This window comes from Rhinatrema bivittatum, chromosome 2, assembly GCF_901001135.1.
Source record: "Rhinatrema bivittatum chromosome 2, aRhiBiv1.1, whole genome shotgun sequence".
NCBI lineage: Eukaryota > Metazoa > Chordata > Amphibia > Gymnophiona > Rhinatrematidae > Rhinatrema > Rhinatrema bivittatum.
Window position 1 is genome coordinate 635,102,541 of NC_042616.1, and position 24,505 is coordinate 635,127,045.

A 24,505-nucleotide genomic window follows, 5' to 3' on the forward strand; every position below is an offset into this window, starting at 1 on the left:
GATATTGGAGCGGCCTCGGAGGGGCTCGGCGCTTGCAGGTTGCACAAATGTGCACCCCCTTGCGCGCGCCGACCCCGGATTTTAAAAGATACGCCCGTATCTTATAAAATCCAGCGTACTTTTGTTTGCGCCTGGTGCACGAACAAAAGTACGCACGCACGAAAAATTTATAAAATCTACCCCATAGCTTGCTCGAGGGAGCTGGGCGCAGAACACAGACTGAATGATTGGGGGGGGGGACAGCACAGTAATTGTTCCCACAGGGCAGCAAAAAAGATGGCCATGGCAGAGCCCATCCTACCACAGCCAGAAGATACATGTGCTGCAGGGAAAGTGCATGAGGACGTCAGACACCCCATGGGCCAATATTTTCCTGCAATCCACCCCTGACTGGAGCTCACCACGACTCCATCCCTGCTCTACACACCCGGCGCAGCAGCTCCTTCCGTAGCGCTCCCTGCCGGCTTTCGTGCAGAGAGCCCTTCGCGGTTACTCAGACGAACGGATAAGTGTGAAAGCGTCCGACACCTAAACCTACTCGTTGGACAAGCGCCCTCACGCGCTCCGAAAAAATGCCGGCAGCCGTATCCCGCCCGCTTTCGCTATAACCACGCCCTTCCCACCGCCACGTGACTGCGGTCGGCACCGAGGGATTTTTATTGATTTATTTTTGCGACGGCCGTAAAGCGGCGGCGGCGTGCTACTGTCCTTGAGCAGTGATGGCGGCTTCCGGCGGCAGCGGCGCTGGGAGGACGGCGCGGGAGGTGTTGAATGCGCTGCCCCGCGTGACTCTGGCCAACTTGAGGCCCAATCCCGGCTCCAAGTCTCGGGTAAGTAGTCGAATAATTGGCAGGAGTGCCTGGTTACTCACTTATCGCCCCCTCGAATGGACGCACTAAGGCCGATGCTTCAGGCCTGTCCCGGTCACTGTTTACCGCGAATACTGGCAGCTGCTCAACGCCTTTTCCCCTACTCTCTCTTTGGCGCCTTCCTTCACTGTTAGATTATAAATTTATATTTTTTTGGCGGCTGACACATCGGTATGTCTCCGAGGAATCTGTTTGGTGCCTGAGTGGCAATAACCTGCTTCAGGTCTACGGGAGAGAATGTGATGTGCTCGCAAGTAACACGGGAAGGGAGCCAATAAATATTTTTTCTCAATTTTATAAAAAAAAAAAGTAACTTTTAAGAGCTTGGGCGTATTTACATTGCTACCTCTATACAAATAATTTTCTTGGCATGACACTTTTACACGTACGAGACAGTCCTGTCTCCGTACTGTGTAAAATATAGTATAAAAGGAATAATGAAAATTTAAATTTAATTTAAAAAAAAAGTATTCGTTTTAAGATGAATGATTACGCTCTGAACAGGAAGGTGTAGTTTCTTCACACTAAGCTAACTCTGAGTTCATTTTTCATCTATTTTTGTAATTTATACTTCTGGTGAGTTAACATTTTCAAAAGGAGTATGTGTTTTTTTTGTAACAAACATGCAGGGAAAATAGGCTTACATTTAAAAAATAGTTAAAACCTGCAAGGTGGGATCAGAAGAAGAACTAGTAGGGTGGGCTTATGATGTAAAACCACCCTCAAAAAAGGTGGTGGAGTTTTAGACTGGATTTGAATGTGGCCAGAGAGGGAGCATGATGCACAGAGGTGGAAAGTCTGTGCCAGACACATACAAGTACAGAATCCAGATGTTCCTGCTGGAGAGCAGATTGCCCTCAGCTGTTTACTAACAGATTGAAATTTTGATTTGTTGGGGACAGCTTGCTGATCATTGTAATGCAATTTGTATATTCAGTAACAGTTACTCTCTGCCTTGACTTGGTTATTAAGTTTTAATCAGATGGCTTGTGTTTTCCTGATTTAACAGGGTAGCCACACACTTTTTATCCTGTGTTGAATTTGAAGTGGTTTGCTCTTGTTCTGTGGTGAGACCTTTTTTTATTATTATTTGCAGCATTGACAGTAATACGTGATAATGTTTGAAATCTGAGATGGTTCAGACATTTTTTATTATTTGTACTCTGTCTTTTATTCTGATTCAACTATAAATTAGTTGTCCCCCACTGTGGTAAAAAGTCAGTTATTTTACTTAGGTGGAGTAGCCTAGTGGTTAGAGCAGTGGGCTGGGAACCAAGGTTCAAATACCACTGCTGCTTCTTGAGACCTTGGGCAAGTCGCTTCCTTCCATTGTTCCAGGTACAAATTTTAAAGGTGAATTTTAAAAGCCTGGCACATGCATCAATTAGATGCGTGCACAAGTTGGGCTGGTGCATGCCAACTGAATTATAAAAGCTGCCCAGATATGGGTGTATCTCCTGCACGCACATATCAAAAGTTTTCAAAAAGGGGCATGGACATTTCAGGTCATGGCCAAGACATGTGCACGTAAATACTTAAATGCCTGAGTGCATGCCTATGTCCAATGGCATGTAAGTTTACTTCTGCTATGGAGGAGGGGTAAGTTTAAAAAAGAAAAAAAGAAAAGAAAACTAGCCATAACTAAGGTGACTTAAGGGTCTGGGGGGAGGGGGTGTGTGCACACTATCAAACAAGGGAGGTTTAGAGGCCCTAGCTGTTAATTGGATGAACTGCTGGATAAACTGGCAATGGTATAGACGCGAGCCCCTCTTAAAATTCCCCAATTTATGCAGTAGAAATGGGATTATACACAGGCGCATGCCCACTTAAAACTGGGAACACGTTTACACGTAGTCAGGTTATTTTATAACATGCGGGTATATACGCACATAAGTTACAAAATGACCGCTTATCTGGGTGTGCGCTGGTTTGAAAGTTACCGTCTAACATTATAAGCCCTCTGGGAATAGGAAAATTTACCTGAATGTAATCAATTTTGAAGTGCCTGAAAAAGTGGATGCCCAAGTGATATTTGACGTAGTGCTTTCAAATGGGGATGTTGACTCCAAAGTCTAGGTAGGTGCTCATCTGAGCACCAGTGATCATTGGGCGGTATGGTTTGATGTAGCAGTCAGAGAGAGAAGTTGCTCTAAGATCTAAGTTTTGGAATTACAAACTATAGACTTTGGTAAAATGGAGATGTAACTTTTGGAGCTAGGTGACTGGCAAAACATGGGGGAAGTGGGTTAATAGTGGGACAAATAACGAGCTGTTAATAATGTAACAAGTCTCTATGTAAGAAAAGCAAGTGAAAGGAAAAATAAATCTATTTGGTTCTCAAAGAAGGATTTAAAATAAAGGCTAAAAGATCAATGTTCAAGAAATACAAGGGATCCCATAAAGAGAACAGGGAAGAATATCTGGTGAAAGTGAAGGCAACAAGGAAAGAAATCAGGAAAACAAAACGTTAAGTGGAAGAAAGTATTGCCAAAGAGGTTAAGAAAGGAGACACAACATTTTTCAGATATATCAGTGAGAGGAGGAAGGCTCGAGGTGGTATCTGTAAAATTGAAAGGAGAAAAGGAGCAAGGTGTGGAGGGAGATGAAGAAATAGAAATATTAAACAAATACTTCTATTTGGTGTTGACTAAAGAAAACCCTGGAGAAGGATCATTGCTGCTTGACAAGAGCACAAATGCGAGTGCGATAGAGACAACCCCATTTACAGAAGATAATGCATGGGAGGAACTAGGAAAACAAAGTGGACATTGATGCCAGGAGGTAGCAGGAAGCCTTCTGACACGCTCCCCCTGGCTGTTTCTCTCGCTAGTACCTCCAAGGATCGAGGAACTGCGATAGATCCTCGATGGTCTCGCCGCTCTCCCAGACATCAGGATCTTCTGCTTTCTCGATGCCGGGACAAAACTGGGCCGAGCACCAAAGCAGATCCTGCAAGCATCGCCACCGGTCGCCATTGGCGTGCAGCACCAGTTTCGAGGTGACAGCAGCTGCTGAGCTGCAACTGAAGCAACACTGTCCATTGGAGGCCCCATCCTCTGATGCCCCTGGTAGTCCTCTGTTTCCCACCGACACTGGTGCTAGGCACCATGCCACCTTGGAGACCCGAGGAAGAGCTGGTGGCGCCTCACCCCCCTCCTTCAGTCCTGGCCACTCCGGACTTTCAGGAGGAATTGGACCGCAGGGTGAAGTCTGTAGTGCTTAAGGCTTTCCAGAGCGTTGAGCTGCCGGTGCCACCGGCTCCCATACCAGTGCCCTAGCCGCCGCCCTAGATGCTAGCACTCTTGCTGGAGTATCTGGACGTCCTCCTGGGTGCCCTTCTGATGCAGCCAGTGCCCAGGGGACGCTCAGTTCCCCAGCGGCTACGATGCGCCCCCACCGGAGTGATCCTGATTCTCGGGTCCTCCGAGGAGGAAGATTCAGCCGATATTGTTTCCCAGACTGCAGCTCCTCGAGTCCCTGCTAGGTCCTTCTTGCCTACCGCTGCTTCCAGTCCCCTTGATGCCAGGGGAACTGTAGATACCTGCGGGGCCCTCAAGGCCTCTGAAGCCATTGGAGTCCAGAGTTGATACCCCTCACAGACCCTTGGGATGATGACACTATGGACTCGTCCTCTGATTATTCGGATGACCCCCTCTCAGAGCCCCCTCTACCGGAGGAACGGTGCCAGTGGGCCCCCGAGGACTTGTCGTTTGTGGGGTTTGTCGGGGCCCTGGCTGAAGCCATTCTTTTTCAGCTGCTCAGAGGAGGATGCGTGACATAAGATGCTGGATGTACTCCAGTACACTGGAGTACTTCCAGTATTCCTAAGGAGATCGTGGCAGTTCCTATCCACGATATTTTTAAAGACTTCCTCCTCCACATGTGGGAGCACCCCATTTCTATCCCTGCCCCGTCAATAGAAAGGCCGTCAATAGAAAGGCCGACACTACCTTCTTGCTGCAGCAGGCCGTGGGGTTTGAAAAGCGGCATCTCCCCCACCAGTCGTGGACGTGGGGTGAATTGGTTCCTCTGTTGCCAGAGGATAAGAAACGGCTGTCGTGCCCCTTTCCTATGAGGGGTCGTCTTGAGGTTCCAAGCGTTTTCATCCGTACAGAGGGACGACCTTTCAGAGGACTCTGCCTTTTGGCAGGTCTCGGTCCTCCTGCCCAGACAGCCTAGGAGAGGTGGGGGCTTGGCTAATGCAATTTCCTGACCAACCCATTGAAGGTTTGCTGACCCACCCCCAGGAACAGGAGATAGGGGGATGACTCTCTCTCTCTTGTATCAGAGGTAGGTCGAGATCACATCGGATCACTGGGTCCTGGAAGTGATACAAGAAGGATATGTGCTGAAATTTTGCAGTGTTCCTTGGGACGCGTTCATGGCTTCTCCCTGCATAAAATCCTGAGTGGCCTCTATAATAACCTCCTGGAACTCCTGCCTGCCCAACAATGATAAATTAAAATGCTAGTTTATTCTTTTGGTTTCACCAGGTCCTATCACTATTTATTTATGAACTTTTCTTTACCGACATTCGTGAAACACATCATGCAAGTGTACAGTGAACAGAAAGGAGGAAAATTACAATAAAAAGAGGAGGGGGAGGTGGGGCAGGCAAGAAATGGAAGAGGGATGAGAGAAGGGTGTGGAGAAAGGAAGGAGATGGAAGGCAATAAAGACTGAATACATAGGAACTATATACAATGGAATTATGTACATCTACATACATCTTATGTAGCACTAATGTTTTAAAAGTATTGGGGAGAAGTAAACTATTGGGGTATATTATTTAGTGTGTTTGTGTGTTAAATAGTCAGTAAGGCAGCTAATTAAACAGAAGTTAGTGTGTTTCCAAAAGTGGTCAATCCAGGTCACGAGTTTCTGGCAGAATCTAATAGTAGACAGGGTCTCTGCTTTTTAAACCCAGGGAAAAGCAGTGGTTTTCCCCAAGCCTACCTGGTTAAACGATTTATGGACTTTTCCTCCAGGAATTTACCCATGCCTTCTTTAGCCCAGCTACACTAACTTGCCGTTGCCATATCCTTTAGGCAAAGAATCCCAGAGTTTAATTATATGTTGAGTGAAAATTGTTTCTACAGTTTGTTTTAAATGTGCTCCTTAGAAACTACATGGCGTGTCCCTAGCTTTTTTTTTATGTTTTGAAAGACTAAACAACCGATTTGCAGTTACCATTCCTTCTCCTCTCTGATCATAGTTTTACAGACCTCTCCCATCTCCCCTCAGTTACCATCTCAAGCTGATGAGCCCTAACCTCCTTAGCCCTTCCTCATAGGGGAGCTGTTCCATCCCCTCTATCATTTTGGTCGCCCTTCTCTGTACCTTTTCTAGTTCCGCTATACCTTTCAGATGCAAGGACCAGAATTACACACAGTACTCTATGTGCAGTTGCACAGATGGAGCAATACAGAGGATGCTGGGTTTGATGGACCCTTGGTCTGACCCAGCATGGCAATTTCTTATGTTAATAGGGACACCGATCAAACGGAGAAGGATACATCGTTTTGAAAGCAAAAAATGTAATGTGGCATTCTTACAGGAACCCCACCTATCGCAGGTAGAACACATGAAACTGCATTGCGATTGGGTAGGCCAGATATTTTTCTTCATATAGTTGTAAAAGTAAAGGAATTCTAATATTAGAGAAATGGGAGGGGAGGGGACTGGAATCTCTGGATCCAAATGCTAGATCAGTCCATGGGATGTGGGGCGGACAGGAGGCAGCTTCCAGGGCTGATGCCTGGCACATCCCAATACTATTGATCTTGGGTGACTGCTGTAAGTAGGTAAAGACAGCTAAGATTAGGTGGGAGAGCTCCTTTGAAAATCTTTTTTTTTTTTTTTTTTTTTTTAGAATTTAAGCGCAAAGCCACCGGGCCCTGGACATTGCCCATTATTACTTTATACAGCTCCTCCTTATTTATTGACACAGATAGCCTTACTACCTGCATCTCAGACAAGCATGGTCCTCAAACTTCCCGCAAGTTCATCTCTTCTATACTACACTCCTCCCGATTAGCACATATTGTAAATCAGTGAAATAATCTCTGAAAAACTCAGATAATATCTGGTAACTTGTGCTTCAATACCCCGTCTGCCCCAAGGAGCCTATGTAAAAGTGTTTGTGTGGCCCGCTTACTCGGCACTCTTGTCAGCAGAGCACCATTTTTATTCCCATGCTTGTAAAATGTTTGTCTAGCAAATTTAAGGGATCTTTCTAATTTAAAAACCTGAAGGCATTGCAACTCTCCTCTCTATCTGCAGCTCTGCATAGACACGGAGAACATGTCGTTTTATGCTGGATTTCTAAATGCCTAATCTTCCTCTTCAGTGACAGCTTCCTCTCTTTTTTTTTTTTCTGTTTAAATGGTTATCAAAACAGATAATATATTCTCGCAGCATCGCCTTTAAGTTCTTCCCAAATCACGATGAATTCTGCATGAATCTGCATATAATTTTGTATAGCCTGAGTCACCATGGCATAAAACTGCTCATTACCCAGGAGGAATGCATTCAGGCACCACTGCTTTTCAGCATCTGGGATTCATGGGAAGAAGCCCTAGGTAATGGTCTGAGATGGGACAGATGCATGCCAAAACATCCATCTGTCCCATCACCTTCCTCACAGGCCGATTTAAAAAAAAAAACAAACAAACAAAAAAAACAAAACAAAAAACCTCCGTGGGAGAACTGGTGCTCTGAGGCGATCGCCAGCTCTCCCATCGCGTGCCCAGGCACCTCTCCTGGGTGTGCGATTCTTTATTTAAATTAGGGCCTGTGTTAATAAGGAGGCGCTAGGGACAATAGTGCGTCCCTAGTGCCTCCTTATTAGCGGCAGCTGTCAACGGGTCCGACAACAGACATTTAATTTTACCAACATCTATTGTCTAACCCGCTGATAGCCAAGGGTTCGGAAACTGGACGCCGGCAAAATTGAATGTCCGTTTTCCAACCCGTGGCTGGCGGACAGTTTTTTTTTTTTGTTTTTTTTTTTGGTTCCTCTGACTTAATATTGCTATGATATTAAGTCAGAGGGTGTACAGCAAAGCAGTTTTTTCTGCTTTTCTGTACACTTTCCCAGTGTTGTCCATGATTAACGCCTGCCCAAAGGCAGGCAATTTCTGAGCGTAAAATGTGCGGCTTGGCCGCACATTTTACTTTCAGTATCCCGTGGGGATAACTAATAGGCTCATCAACAAGCATTTGTATGTGATGAGCGATATTAGTTTTTTTGGGGGGGAGGGCAGCACGTTTTCCACACGCTATTACCCCTTGCAGTATAAGGGGAATTAATAGCGCGGTCAAACGGGCTAAACGGTGCGCTCAGCCGAGCGCACCGTTGTGTATTGGCCTGTGAGTGAGATCGCACATAAAAAAAATAATCTGTGTGGCTTAAGTATTGCCCCTTGAAGAAAAACAAGTGTAGTTTCTTCCGGATGGGTATTGGGATGTGCCAGGCATCAGCCCTAGAAGCTGCCTCCTGTCCGCCCCACATCCCATGGACTGATCTAGCATTTGGATCCAGACAGAGATTCCAGTCCCCTCCCCTCCCCACACATTTCTCTAATATTAGAATTCCTTTACTTTTACAACTATATGAAGAAAAATATCTGGCCTACCCAATCGCAATGCAGTTTCATGTGTTCTACCTGCGATAGGTGGGGTTCCTGTAAGAATGCCACATTACATTTTTTGCTTTCAAAACGATGTATCCTTCTCCGTTTGATCGGTGTCCCTATTAACATAAGGACATAAGAAATTGCCATGCTGGGTCAGACCAAGGGTCCATCAAGCCCAGCATCCTGTTTTCAACAGAGGCCAAAACCAGGCCACAAGAACCTGGCAATTACCCAAACACCAAGAAGATCCCATGCTACTGATCCAATTAATAGCAGTGGCTATTCCCTAAGTAAACTTGATTAATAGCAGTTAATGGACTTCTTCTCCAAGAACTTATCCAAACTTTTTTAAACCCAGCTACACTAACTGCACTAAACGCATCCTCTGGCAACAAATTCCAGAGTTTAATTGTGTGTTGAGTGAAAGAATTTTCACAGATTAGTTTTAAATGTGCTACTTGCTAACTTCATGGAATGCCCCCTGGTCCTTCTATTTATCTGACATTCAGGGAAAGAATATTAGGCATCTTTCTAACAATAATGAAAATGTAAAGGCAATTTGTATCTCCCTCCTGTGGTGTCGTGCCTGCATAAACTTTAACTTTTGACTCCCATTCCCAACTTCCTCCCGACAAAAACAACCAGTTAACACACCCTTAACTACTTGCATCTTCAAGACGAGGCAGGAAACTGTCCTCACCTTAGAAAACAATCATCCCGTTAAGCTCAGACCGCCATCTTATGCCCACTCCCCTCCCAACTGAACTGCTAGCATGTCTGGCTGAAGGAACCCCTGAGACTCAGCAACACCAATCAGGAAACCAGAAACCCCCTCCTCTCTCTCTAGAAACAACAGCACCCCTTCCCCTCCCCCTCTCCTGGCTCCTCGAGTCCACTATCCACATTCCAGCCAAAAATGATATCCAGTCTTAAGAGTTGCTGTGGTGACATCTATCCTTCTCTGCTGCATATTCGCAACTGCCCCCTTGTGATTCCAGCCTGCAGATCAGGGTTCTTTAAAACGGCGTTACTTCCTGCCCACATACAAGACTGAGACTATATTCCCTTTTAGAGTGCCGTCCATTGCTGCGACTCATAACGACACGTTCTGCTGGTCCCACTGTTTTACAAAAGCAGCAAGGAAAACAAAGTACAAACACATCCCCATCCATTCCCCGTCCTGAATAAGTTCAGCTACCCCAACTTTCCACCTCCCCCCCCCCCTTGCATCTGATTATTATGTAAATACATAGTTAGACCCCCTTCACTTGAACCCTACAGCTTCGATCTCCTCAGATAATAACCGACAGAAAAGGTTACGTGGCCTAGACTCAAGCTGCTCCTTCGTTGTGGGCATTGAGCTGTTACACAAAGCTCATCTCTGTCTTGGCATCATTAAAAGTCGAGGTGGTGCTATCATGAGATATCCACAACCGTGCCAGGTGTAGCAGAGCATACGAGAGCCGCCTCTTCTGAAGCTCCTTCTAAACCTCTGCAAAGTTTTGGTTTTTTTTTTTTTCTTTTCTTCTGTACTTCAACTGGGAAGTCTTGAAAAAGTACATGCACTTTCCTTTAAGTGACCTCCTTTAGTCATCTGGCCTCCAATGTACAGTTCTTATCTCCGTAGTGATGAAGCCTCAGTGTTACAGCTTTAGGACGGCTGTTGTCAGCAGGGAAAGGCACCAGGGTCTTGTGTGCTCAATCGATTTTGATCTGCCCATTCTTGCCTGCTATGTTCAGCACGGTAGGAAGCCATGAGGCCAGGAACCTTGTGGGGTTGCTACCCTCTGCTTTCTCCAGTAGACTCACTATACATGTTTCAACAATTTTGGTTTTCAATATCTACTTTTTCAGCCATGCACTTGTTGGCCCACTCCAAAGCTTCCAAAATCTGCGTTGTGGAAGTGAGTGACATTTCCATGTGTTAAATGTATCTGAAATGTTGTCCATTTTGGCAGTCATGGCCCCAGACTGTCCACCACCTTTTCCATCCTCGCATCTAGGCTGGAATGAATCTTGTCTGCAGGCTGCTGCATAACTGCCTTCATCTTGGCCACCATTTCATTAGGCAGTTCCTGCGTGCAAGGGCCTCTACCTCTATTTCGTCTACCACCAATGCTTTTGTCAGTCGTAACTTTCTGACTAGAATGTGTCGCTCGTGGAGCTTGATTCTTCCTGCCCCAGTGCATAGGGACTTTTTTTTTTTTAAAAGCCTTTATCTGCCATTTTGATTTGAGAATGTATCTTTTGAGGGATCTAAAATGGAAAATTGTATTAGAGGCAGTAGGAGCCAGTTAGACATTGCCATCTACTTCTGCCAAATCATGAGACCCCCCCAGTTGCTTGGTTTTCATTGTAAATATTACTACCTTTATCTGGCACGGTGTGGTAGATGCCACCCTAACAGAATGGTAGTAACCTGCACGGAGCAGCAGTCACTACCCTTGACAAAAGGCTTGGGGTGGTCTGCATGGAGTGACAATTGCCACCATGCGCAGCTTGCTGGGCAGACTGGATGGACAATTTGGTTGTCTTCTGCCGACACTTACTGTGTTATTGTAAAGGATCTTATGATCACTTTGCAGGTATTCTAGAAACCCAATGAGCATTTCACTGTTTTGAAAAGTAAGGGCTTGCTTTCATTTTCAAAGCCAAATGAAACAAACATTTACCCCTGGATTGGGGTAAAGAGGCAGGAGCGAGCCCCATTTGCTTCTGCTCTGCCAGGTCGCTATCTCAAAATGGCACTAGCTGGCCCCATTTTGGTGTACAGAGATAGGGAGGTACAGAGAGGCGACAAAATAATGTTGGCTTCAGGGCCAGCTGTCGCCATTTTGAGATGGGGCGGGGGGGGGGGGGGTCCAGTGGGGCAAGAGCAACCTGGGATCGCTCAGGTCCCTAAGATCTATAAATGGGGCAAATGGTTGGGGGAAAGGTCCGAGAGGGCACCGCATGGTGGCAGAAGGTAGGAGGGGGTGGGTGAGATGAGACTCCTTTTATTTTTTATTTTTAGAGGGTGGAAGAAGTTTTCCCTTTTTAAGTAGATGAAAGTAAAAAAGAAAATAAAGAAAAAAAAAGTTAACTGCACTCACCTACTGGAAATCTTCATTATAAAGAAATTTGAAGTTATCAAATAGAACAATCCCAAATTATTAATGCCTAGAAATGTCCTGTTCCACTATCAGAATTGCTGTTGAAAAAAAGATCATGTAAACTAAGCTAAAGAGAACCCAAACAAGCTTTCAATTTTCAATAGCTATAATGCTTGCTGAAAAGGATATTCACTGGCAGTAGATGCCCTGATTATCTCCTTTTATATTAAGTTTCTCCAGGCAGAGCATTAATTACTTCTAAATACCAAGGGTCTTGGAGATTCTTGATTAAAATATGTGTATTGAGATTGTATTGACAGGTGGCTGACTCTTTTATTTGCATGATTACTTCTAGGTAAAGCGACGTGGCCGTGGTATTCATGGTGGTGGGAAATGTGGGCGAGGTCATAAAGGACAGCGGCAAAGGGGAAACCGTCCCCGGTTAGGTTTTGAAGGAGGGCAGACGCCATTTTACTTGGTGATTCCAAAGTATGGCTATAACGTAGGACACAGGTAAGGTGTGTGTGTGTGGTTTTATTTATTTATTTTTTTTGGGAGGGGGGGTATTAAATGGTGTTTTCCAAATTTGAGCTTGAAGCAAGTTTCTTTTTTTTTTTTTTCTTTGTAGGGGGGGTATTAAATGGTGTTTTCCAAATTTGAGCTTGAAGCAAGTTTTTTTTTTTTGTTTTTTTTCTCTTTGTCTCTATTGATTATAAAGAGAAGTAACCAAAATCTAACAATAGGGGGTTATTAGTTGCTGTACTTTGCAGTTTATGGTGAGAAGTTGTATGTGCTAAGAGCTCTTGGCTGTTGGAGATGAATCAGATCTCTGGGAGGGCAGAGTGGTGGACTTGGAGGACCTGAGGCAGACAGTGACATATTAGTAAAGCCCCAAGTCTAGTCTGGCAGCCCCTCTGCTACTTTGTGGGAGCAGGGTCCCCTGGAAGTGCTCCTGTACCTAGGACCAGCTCTCCAGGTGATGCAGTATTCTCTTGCACACAGAGGCTTGTGCCCAGAAGGGAAGGGTTAAGATGGCTGTTGTAATTGGTGATTTGATTATTAGGAATGTAGATAACTGGGTGGCTGGTGGACATGAGGATTGCTCTGTAACTTTGTCTACCACCTTCGCACCAGGCAGGCCTAACGTGTCGCTTAGGTAAGATTTTAAACGTGCTGGAGTGGAGCTGGTTGTCATGGTACATGTGGCTACCAGTGACTTAGGAAGATGGGGGAGGGAGATTCTGGAAGCCAAATATCAAATCTTAGGAAGAAAGTTAAAATCCAGAACCTCCAGGGTAGCATTCTTGCAAATGTCCCCAGTTCCTAACATGGATGAGACTATGATGCAGAGAAGAGGGCTTTAGATGTATTAGGAACTGGGCAACGTTTTGGGGAAGGGAGAAATTTATTCCGAAAAGATGGGTTCCACCTCAGCCAGGGTGGAGCCAGGCTGCTGACACTATCATTTAAAAAGAGAGAGAGCAGCTTTTAAACTAGAGCATGGGGGAAAGCCGAAAGTCGCTTAGAAGAACATAGTTTGGCGGGAGGTATCTTTGAAGGATGCGAACAAAACAGGGACGTTAGAGCAGTCCGATAGTTTCCAATAAAGGCAGAAATAGCCCAGGTGCCTTTAAGTAATGAGCAGACCGAGTTAACATTCCAAATTCTCCTTGTCAGTTGCTAGGAAAATTGTAAACATAAATAATATAGGAGCAAGGAACTGCACTCCAAACATTCAATCCAATCGCCATAATATAATAAAAGATTTATCTCTATGGAATTTGAAGTGTGGGACTGTATTAATACCACTGCACTCCCTTGGTCGATTTAAACACAAATAATAAAGATATTTTCAAATGTCTGTATGCAAATGTCAGAAGTGTAAAATAAGATGGGAGAGTTAGAATATATAGAACTGAATGAAGAGATAATTGGCATCTCAGTGACCTGTGGAAGGAGGATGGACAGTGTGATAGTAAGATACATATTTTGTAGCAATGATAGTGTGGATCAAATTGTTGCAGGAATGGTGCTATTAGTTAAGGATAGCATAAATTCAAACAAGCTAAAGATCTTGCATTGTGGAATCTTTATGTATAGAGAATCCGTGTGAAGTATAATGGTGGGAATATCCTACTATCTGCCTGGCCAGAATTAACCTACAGACAACAGAAATTAGGAAAAATAACAAATTTGACAAAACAATAATGGGAGATAACCTAGTTCATATTGGGGTAATTGATAAGGTCAAATCAGGACATGTTAAGGAGGTGAAGTTTCTAGATTAAATTAATGACTGGTTCATGGACAAAGCTGGTCCAGGCATTGATGAGAGGAGGATCTATTTTAGACTTAATCCTTGGTGGCACACAAGATTTGGTATGGGAGCTAACAGTAGTGGGGCCACTTGGCAATAGTGATCAAATTTGACTTAATAACTGGAGGAAGAATGCTCTTACATTTAACTTTCAAAAGGGAGACTATGATTTAAAAAAAAAAAAAAAGGTGCAGTTGGAAAGGTTTGAGTTTCATCAAACATGGGTATAGTTTAAAAATACTATCTTGGAAGCCCAGACCAGATATATTCCATGCATTAAAAATTGCAGAAGGAAGGTCAAACAATTGTCAATATGTTTAAAAGGTGAGGTGAAAGAGACTATTAGCCAAAAGAACATCTTTCAAAAATGGGAAATCGGATCCAAATGAAGAAAATAGAAAAAGCATAAGCACAGGCAAAAGAGAATTTTAAAAGAAGCTTGATGTAGAGCAAAAACTCATAACTTTTTCAAATATGCCCAAAGCAGGAAGTCTGTGAAGGAGTCATAGATTATTAATTTCATTAGATGATAAAGGGGCACTTAGGGGAAGACAAAGCCATAGTGGAAAGAATAAATGAATTATTTGCTTCAGTGTTGATTGAGGAGGGTGTTGGGGAGATTATTTAATGGTGATGATTCTGAGGAACTGAAATAAATCCTGGTGAGCCTGAAAGATATAAGAAAGTAGATTGACAACTAGAGTAGCAAGTCACCTGTACCAGATGGTATACATCCCATAGTATGAAAGAACTCAAAAAGAAATTGCAGACCTGTCATTTAAAATCATTTATTGTACCTGAAGTTTGGAGGGTGGCCAGTGTAATTCCAACCTTTAGAAAGGGCTTCATGCGTGATCTTGGAAACCATAGACCTGTGAGCCTGATTTCTATACTGGGAAAAATAAAGAACAAAAGATAGACATTGTTTGAGGAAAAGAGCCAACATGGATTTACCCAAGGAAAGTCTTGCTTCACCTACATTTGTTTTGATGGGTTTAATAAACATGGATAATGCTGGTGGATATAATGTATCTGGATTTTCAGGAGGCATTTAACAAAATTCTTCATGAGAGACTCCTGAGAAAATTTAACAAGTCATAGGATAGGAGGCAATTTCCTATTGCAGACTGCAAACTGGTTAAAAGGAAACAGAGAAGGACTAAATGATGATGAATTTTCTCAGTGGAGAAAGGTAAATAGTGGAGTGCCCCAGAAATTTATACTGGAAACTTGTTTTTAATATATCTGGAAAAGAGAATAATGTATGAGATTACTCCCAAATCAAATTACAAAGTGGATTGTGAGAAGGACGCTAGGAAACTAGACCACCAAATAACCACATTCAGTTTCATCTGACAAGTGCAAAGTGATACATAACTATAGTCATGTGGCGGTCAAAAAACCAAACAATTTTAAGAATTAATAGGAATGGAGAATAAAAAGAATATCATGATACCTCTGTATTGCTCCATGGGTGCAACTGCACATAGAGTACTGTGTGTAATTCTGGTCCTTGCATCTGAAAGGTATAGCGGAACTAGAAAAGGTACAGAGAAGGGCGACCAAAATGATAGAGGGGATGGAACAGCTCCCCTATGAGGAAGGGCTAAGGAGGTTAGGGCTCATCAGCTTGAGATGGTAACTGAGGGGAGATGGGAGAGGTCTGTAAAACTATGATCAGAGAGGAGAAGGAATGGTAACTGCAAATCGGTTGTTTAGTCTTTCAAAACATAAAAAAAAAAGCTAGGGACACGCCATGTAGTTTCTAAGGAGCACATTTAAAACAAACCGTAGAAACAATTTTCACTCAACATATAATTAAACTCTGGGATTCTTAAAGGATATGGCAACGGCAAGTTAGCATAGCTTGGCTTAAAGAAGGCATGGGTAAATTCCTGGAGGAAAAGTCCATAAATCGTTTAACCAGGTAGGCTTGGGGGAAAACCATTGCTTTTCCCTGGGTTTAAAAAGCAGAGACTCTGTCTACTATTAGATTCTGCCAGATACTCGTGACCTGGATTGACCACTTTTGGAAACACACTAACTTTTGTTTATTAGCTGCCTTACTGACTATTTAACACACAAACACACTAAATAATATACCCCAATAGTTTTACTTCTCCCCAATACTTTTAAAACATTTCCCAAGCAGAATTTACTGATTCCTTTCTGCCACCAGCAAGGAATTGTGGGAGCACTGAGAGGCTGGGATTTGGACTGCTCAGCTGCAAAAGACTAGAAATCGTGTGTTCTCATTGTCTGCTCGGTTTTGTGAGAGAATCTTTCTGTGGAGTTTCAACAAATACAGGACTATAAACTCTTTCGGAAACAGGTTAAGACCCATTTATTTCGAGAAGCCTTTAGTGCTATTTAGGACACTAACAAATATAAAACCTTTTAAAATAATAAGACAGTTTTTTTTATTTTAACTGTTTTTGTCACATGCCCAGAACAGATGTGCTGATAATTTGGGCATAAAATACATTTCTATAAATAACTGACTTCTGTCTCAAATATTAGGGTACTGTTCTTAGGGTCAGTAAACTTCGCACTCCAGTTCATTATGTATTGTGCTTCCATAACGGGTTAGTGTTCCACACCCACCCAAAATCCCTATGAAAAATAGTATCAGCTTTCCATGTTCATCAAGCCATCATACTCCCTAGACTCTTAGTGAGACCACATGCACATGAATGTGAAAAAGTCCTGCACACCTTATTGTAAGAGGGTCTTGGCTTATTACAAAAAGAAAAACTCAGCCACATTATTAAGCTTCACAACTCTGTCTTTCTATCCTAACCAAGTAGGCACAGCAGTGGCCAAATAAACATTGTCCATTTGGCTAGCAGACTGTACTGCACATTGTTATCCCCTAGCACAGTGGTTCTCAACCTTTTTTTCTGTCGGGACACACTTGATAGTTCTCACATGCATGACACAGTGAACACATGAAAGTCACAAGGTAAACGTAAATGTACGCTTTGCATCCACAGGAACACCCCCCTCTCCTCAGCAATGGGTATAAAGCAGAGCTAGAACTTTCCCCTGATGTTATCTCAATAACAGCAACACAGACTCCCTCTACTACCAGGCGCAATAGCTCCACTTGTAAAAAGACAGCAGTTCACTACCAATGCATGTCCTATTGAGAAAATACAACAAATAAGCTGAGGTATTTTACTAGCCTACATGCTAGTTAAATACCTCACCTCGGTCATACACACAAAATCAACCTTACCAAGTACAGTAAGACCACAAATTACAAATATGGCGACAGAAACTGGAATAGAAACCCAAAAAAGCCACTCTGCATGAAGTACAAAACTAGAGAAATGGAAACAGAAATATAGCACCTAACAGTACCAAGATCTGCAATAATGCACACAAACTAATCCATACAAAGATATACCTGCATTATGGCATGCACTCAAATGGAACAACCCTGCCTATGAAAAGGCAACACCCCAAACATTAAATCAGGTCCTAAACACTAATATACCTCCAATTAGGAAAACAGAACAAGCCAAGCTGCTATAGATCCCCACACAGAAATAATTGTAAAACTAAATGAATAAATGTTTCAAAACAGCTGATGAACAGAATAACATCTAACAATGTAAAAACAATTTAAAAACGCTTGAAAATTATTAAAAATTCTCCAAACACCAATAAAATATTTCAAAACAGCAGACACATCACATAATACCCAATAATTAAAATGGCAGTCAATCACCTTTACTTACCCTCTCCAGCAGTTCTACTCCTTTCCCTTGCAGGCCGCAGCAGTAGCTGCTGAAGCTGTCCTCACGGTTCTCTTCCTTAGGGACCACAACCAGTTTCTTTCTCTCAGTCACACACCCTCTTAGGACCAGTTTCTGTCTCTGATAAACCAATCATCTACCTGACCACGCAAGCCAGAGGCTGGGTCTGGATCTTGGCTTAAGCAGCTGGAGGACGTTCTTCATCTGCAATGATCATATTACTGGAATTTGCAGAAATTATAAAATTAAATCTAGAAATGAGCAGCTCAACTAAAATGACTAGTCAGGGTTTGAGTGATTCAGGTGAGGAAAAATCCAATTGTATTACTTGTGTGCCCACTTTAATTTTAAATTGTTATCAGCAGTTGCAATAAGACTGGTATTTCATGATTTTCTGGCTTGTCTTTTCGGAGAAAAAGTTTTATCCACAATGATTTGTTTGTGTGAGTATCTAGTCAGAATCCACATGGCAGCTGAAAGATTCCATGTGGCTATTAAAACAAACAGCTAGAGGGAGGCCTTCTAAGAAGATGGTCTGGCTATGATAGAAGACAAACACTTTTTTGTCAAACAAATGTGAGACTAGAAAACATTTTGTATCTAAGGGGGTAGTAATAATATAAGATTAGCAGAATGGCGAAGTAGTCAATAAAGGCAGGTTGATAGTTTGAGTAACACGGATTAGTATACTGCTGCTTTAGTTCTGTAACTGTTATTTTTGTTAACAAACACACTACCTCGGGATTGTACAGTTTGGGTAAAATGGCCCGCACATTATGGCGATGACACTGCTAGTCCAGATTTTTTTTTTCCTTTCTATTTAGTTCCTGTCAGGCGTATGATGATGTGCTCCATGGCTTGGAGATATACATTGTGACTTTATCCTCCTGAAACATTTTCTTTCTGGCAGGATTTATGGTTGCTGTTAGCAATAGTAAGTGCTTGCACAGCTAGTTGCAAACTCTCTTGCTTTTTCCACCAGTTAGTTGGGCTGTTATGATGTACCTTATCAGGCTCAGTCCTAATTCCTTTCTCATTTCAATTTTGTGTTCAGCCTAAGACGCCAGTATCCGCCCCTCAGCCTCAACCGGCTCCAGTATCTTATTGACCTGGGTAGAGTGGATCCTTCGCAACCAATTGACTTAACTCAGCTGGTGAACGCTAGAGGAGTCACTATACAGCCGATGAAGAGGGATTACGGTGTTCAACTGGTGGAAGAGGTGTGTCATCGGTGTATTCCGTCTGAATTTTATTGTTTGTACCTATTGCCACTTGTCCCTTGGGGAGGCTTATTAATGCTTGGAAACTGCATTGCAGAATTTAAATATCAGTCGGTGAGCGTCCACTTACAAACCTGTCCCTATTGATCTTTAAATTTCCCAAGGAAACACCTTAAGGTTTGCGACCTAAATGTTGTTGCCCAGCCATTTCATATCCTGGCAAGAGGTAAGTAGATGTGACTGAGTCTCCGCTTTTGGATTTTTCAATAAGAGGATTGAATTCTTAATGCACATGAAAGATGCACGAACAGACAGTAGCCAGAGAGTCTTGATTGGTGCTATTGCTCCTAAGCTTCAGATTTTCCAGATAAGGAGGGTGGATGTTAACAAATTCTTTGCATTCACTAGATGGCACTGTGTGCTTAGAAATAACTGGAGAAGTTTTTGTAAAACATGAGAAAGTAAGTGTACATGCATAAGGAGGTTATTAAGAGAAGCCTTGTTTCTTTTTGCACAATTACTTTAGCCGTTTCTCTGGTCTGCTGATATACCCCTCTTCTCCAAGTGCTGCAGGCAAGAACTGAATTTGCACTTATATCAGAGCTCACAGAAGTGCGCATATAAACCGAAGCATTTAGCTATTCCTGTCTGTTTGCCCTGATAACTCTGCAGCAATTTTCCTGTCATTAGTTTGTGATTTTTAAATTTGGAGGATTTCTTGGTTGAAGAGAGACTGGTAGGGTTGCTAAAGTAGACTTTTTAAAATCCCTGGCTTATAAATCTCTTTTGTTCCATGGAATTTTCTTTTGGCCTTATATTTTCTTAATGGCATTTTAAAATCACCTTAATGTAAGTAAGATTCTCAATGGTGTGCGGTCCAGCAGCGGGAGGTGTTTGTTTATAACTGTGCTGCAGCAGCTCTGTGGGACGTGGCTCAGTACTTCCAACTCATTCTCCTTCTGCTGCAGCACTACAATATGGTAAGTAGCATCATGTCCAGAACACTCTGCTATCCCCAGGCTGTCATAGGACATATAACACACAAGCTGCAGAAGAGTTTTAAAGAGACATTTCTGGTGCTTGGTTAAATACCTTTTTGTTTCATTAAAATTCAGCAGAGTTGAAAGAGCAAGCAGTAAGGGTGTTCTTATTTTTGTTCTAAATGAAAGTAAGCACTTGCTGCCTCTCCATCAGTGGGAGAGGTCCAATAGCCAAAGGTGTATTAATTTGTTACTGTACATAACTGAATGCTACCTGCAGCAATATGGACTAATATTTCAGGCATTTTCTGGTTACAGTTGATCTTATCTTTGTGTATTGTTCTATGTCTGAATGTTATTACTATACCACTCTAGTATGAGCTGTATGTAAAGTAATTCCCAAAAACCAGTTATACTCCCAAATCTGGTTCTGAGCGCTATATGGATAAAAACTGACTCTCGTTTAGGTGACTTTATTGGGGGGGGGGGGGGGGGGGGATGTTTTTTTTAAAAAATCTCCAGACTGATATAAAAAAGAAATCTAACCTAGGTGATTGGACCATGGACCTCTGTGGGCTTGCATGCTGACCTTGAACTCCCCAGCATGGACTCATTTTGCCTTTCTCAGGATAAAAACAAGTTTGGCCATTGGAGAGAGCTAATTAAGATTCTTCACAAAGTTCATAAGTGTGTGTGTGTGTGTGTGTTTGTTTGTTGGGGTTATATAGATGTCTGCTGTGGTCTCCATATGCAATCCATAACGGTGGAATTTGATTCTGCTGGTTTAATTGTACCGCCAATAGTTAACCATCGCCTTATGTGAAATCTGCAGGGTGCCGACATCTTTTTAGCGAAGGTCAACATAGAAGTCCAGTGGGCTTCGGAGCTCGCTATTGCTGCAGTGGAAAAGAACGGCGGTGTCATCACCACAGGGTTTTATGACCCTAGGAATTTGGGTAAGCCCCACTATATGTATATCAAAAACCTAATGCTAAAGTAGTAAACGCTTCAGGGACATTTTGCCATTGTGCTCATGAAACTACCTTCCCCCCCCACAGTGGTCATTCAAAAAAAAAAAAAAAAGTGTTCATACTGAGTGATGAGGAAATGCGCTTGGTCTACGGGCTGCTTCTGACTGCAGCAGTTCATGAACAGCCTCCTGTGAGAAAAGGATCGGAAAATCCAGCACCAGACCTCCTCAGCATGTGGCTGTAGGAGGCGGCAGCAACACACACCACAAATTCTTCTGCCTTTGTACTTAGAGTTGATTCCTACTGTTTTTATGACTAACTAACTAAAGGCCATGAGTTTCAACCATTTTGGGGGGGGGGGGAGTGACAAATGAAAAATAATTTAAATTGGTAAATAAGGCAGTGGCTAAGTCTTCGTAAAATGAGCTCTTGAGTAATGTATATCACTGCTGCCTAAAATTTTAGAAGCGGTATTTTTGTGGCCTCTTGCACTCTTACTCTCCGATTGACTTCTCATAGAAAGCCAGTGGCCAGGTGACCAAGAGCAACCGTAAATGTGGACACCGTTTTGTCAGGTAGCTGCATGACTATCGAGCTTCAGCAAGGTGTCTGCTTCTGACATTACTTTAAGCAGTGCTTACATATTTAATACGGCTCTGCCAGGCCAGTGGTTCTAGTTTTCAGTCTTAACAGAGAAGCCATGAATTTGCATGGGTGTGCAGGCAGAAGCAGCCAGAGCTGGGAAAATCTTAGGCATCAAGTTGCCTGGGGCCTGATACATCCTCGAGCTAACAGGGGCTACTGCTGGCCTGGGCCAAGAAGAAAGAAGTGGTAACACTAGAAAGAGGTAGAAACTGGGGAATAGTCTAAGAAGAGAGGTTGGAGGCTGAATGGAGAACAAAGGGAAAAAGTGGGGGAACCCCCCCCCCCCCAAAACAAACTGAGAATTAAAAGCAAAAACATAGTAAAAAAGAAAACAAAAAAAACTAAGTACAAACAAGTTATTAAAAACATGATGGCAGAAAAAGACCATTACAGCCTATCCAGTCAGGCCACCCACACCAACTTCCCTACCACTCCTTCAGAGATCCTCTTTATCCCACACTTTCTTGAATTCAGATATTGTCCTTGCCTCTACCACTCTCTATAAAGAAATATTTCCTTATTACTCCTGAGTCTACTCCCTTTCACCCTCTTCCCATGACCCCCTTGCATTGGAGGTTTTTAACTGTCTCTGTCATAGCTCCTTTATCCCACTCTTCCTCCAGGGTATATATGTTTTAGATTTTTGTCCCCATGTAGTTTAGAACAAACTGACCAGGGTGCCATCTTTCAAAATGGCACTGACCTGAACTTGCCTCAGTTCTTGGGGGAATGGGAGGGGGCCCCCCACTAGAAACTAACACTATTTACATACTTGGAGGTTCTGGAGGGAGGAGGAGGTCAGGAGATCCCATTATAGACTTTTTTTTTTTTTTTTTGTGTTAGCGTGGGGGCATGGGGAAAGGATTTGGCTGTCATGGCCTACTTTGAAGATGTGGGAGGGGGGGACCATTATTGCGTGACTTAATGAATTTATTTTACTTTTTGTTGTCCGAGCTGCCTCAAATGGCAGCCCTAGTGTTAGCAAGGCGGTCAGGTTTGACTCTCTGCACACTTTTCAGACTTTAGGTCTATTTATTTGTTTTGGTTGTGTTGACCCTTTAAGGCGATGGTGGCCTCATGCCTCGTGGGCCTCCATTGCGTGTAAAGAGCTGATGCCACGTTGTTTTGACCTGCTGTGTTTTGCTGCAAGACAAACAGTGCAGTGATACTGCTGCAATGGAGTTTCCAGGGGTGGGGCCCACTATCACAGCAACAGCCCCCTGTGATAATGGGACCCCTCCCATGATAAAAACATTGCGGCTTAGTGCATCTAGCTATTAGATTGTAAACCTTCTGGGGACAGGGGAAACACTACAGTACCTGAATGTAATTTGTCTTGAGCTACCAATGAAAAACTGAGCTAAATCTAAAATAAAATAAACTCTGGTGAGATCTAGGAGGATAAGTACAGAAAAGGAAAAACCAGATCAGAGAATGTGTGAAAATGGCCTAAAAGATCCAGTTGATTGAGAGGAACAAAAAGGATTTGAATGTTTGAGCAGAAGTTAGAAAATGTGGGCTGCCGGTGAAGGTAAGCTCTAGGTCACCAGCTCAAATTTAGGCTCAGTTTTAATAGGAATTTAAGAAGATGGTCTGTATTGAGTTGGTGGTCTTGGTCCACTTTCTGGTATACAGCTGTCCATATCACTAAAAGCCACCATTGCAATTTGAGGCCATTTTTGGCAGTCGCAGCAGAGAGGCCACAACTTGTCAGGCACAGACTGAATTGTGCTCTCACCCTTGGATCAGGTCCCTCCATAGCAGAATTGTAGCACAGTACATGCCAGGCCCATGCTGTGGTGTTGCTGTGGATAAAAGTGCTGTCAGTCTGGCACCATTTTATGAGGGTTAACACAAGACATTTTTACAAAGGAATGAAAATAGTGAGGCAAGCACAAGGTGATTAAGAAAAGATTTCATCGAAATAGTCTGAACAGAAGCCACTTGAAAGGCAGGAAGGCATTACAGAAGAAAGGGACAAGTTGAAGATAGAAGGCAGGTAGGTCCAGATTGTGAGAATAGAGCGTAAAAAGGATGTTTGGGAGAAGTAATAGATTTAGAGATTAGAAACAGTGATGTTATCAATTTCTGATCGATGGGCTGAGAAGCTCATGCACTGTATCTTTGAATTCTTCTTAATGGTGCTATGAGTATTGCAGCCTACAAAGGAACCAGTCTTCTGCAGGACCAGTACAACTGCTCTTGTTGTGCACTAATCGGTGTTTGACGCTTTTGCAGGTATCCTGTGCAAGCCGGTGCCTTTCTTCATGAGCGGTCAGCCTATTCCCAAGCGGATGCTTCCACCTGAAGACCTAGTGCCTTACTACACAGATGCCAAGAACCGTGGCTACCTGGCAGATCCTGTAAAGGTTCAGGAAGCAAGACTTGAACTGGCCAGGAAATACGGTTATGTGTTACCGGACATCACCAAAGATGAGCGCTTCCAAATGCTCAGTATGCGAAAAGACCCTCGGCAAATTTTTTTTGGTCTTGCTCCAGGCTGGTTGGTTAATATGACGGAAAAGAAAATCCTTAAACCAACAGATGAAAGGTTACTAAGCTACTATAGCTCTTGAATACTGACTAAAGAAAAATGTGCAGCTGCATAGGAAACATCTGGAGTTGAACAAATTGATTAAAGTATTTAGATATATTTTTTTCAACACTTGATACCTTTTTTTTTTTTTTTTTAATTTATAAGTGTTTTGCTTTTGATTAATGAGCAGCTAGGTGGAAAAGCAACGGACATAGTCCAGTTATTTGTAATGTCAATAAAATACACATGACTTTCTTTTACTGGAATTTATACTTTGTAGAGTAAAACGTTTGGTATGAAGCTTTACAGTATAGTTCAGTATTTTAAGGACTTTTCAGTTTTAGGGAGATAATGTCCTTTTAATCTTTAATGTCATAAGAACATAAGGAAAATGCCATACTGGGTCAGACCAAGGGTCCATCAAGCCCAGCATCCTGTTTCCAACAGTGGCCAATCCAGGCCATAAGAACCTGGCAA

The 24,505-nt window shown here is 42.9% G+C and overlaps 1 protein-coding gene across 1 annotated transcript; it reads left to right on the forward strand.

Moving 5' to 3' along the window:
* Positions 1-672: 672 nt before the first annotated feature.
* On the forward strand, positions 673-24,288 carry LOC115085362 (39S ribosomal protein L15, mitochondrial). Its single transcript, XM_029591280.1, has 5 exons — positions 673-830; positions 11,954-12,111; positions 18,731-18,896; positions 20,709-20,832; positions 23,731-24,288. The coding sequence occupies exons 1-5, from the start codon at positions 720-722 to the stop codon at positions 24,066-24,068; spliced, it is 897 nt and encodes a 298-aa protein (XP_029447140.1). The 5' UTR covers positions 673-719; the 3' UTR covers positions 24,069-24,288.
* Positions 24,289-24,505: the final 217 nt, after the last annotated feature.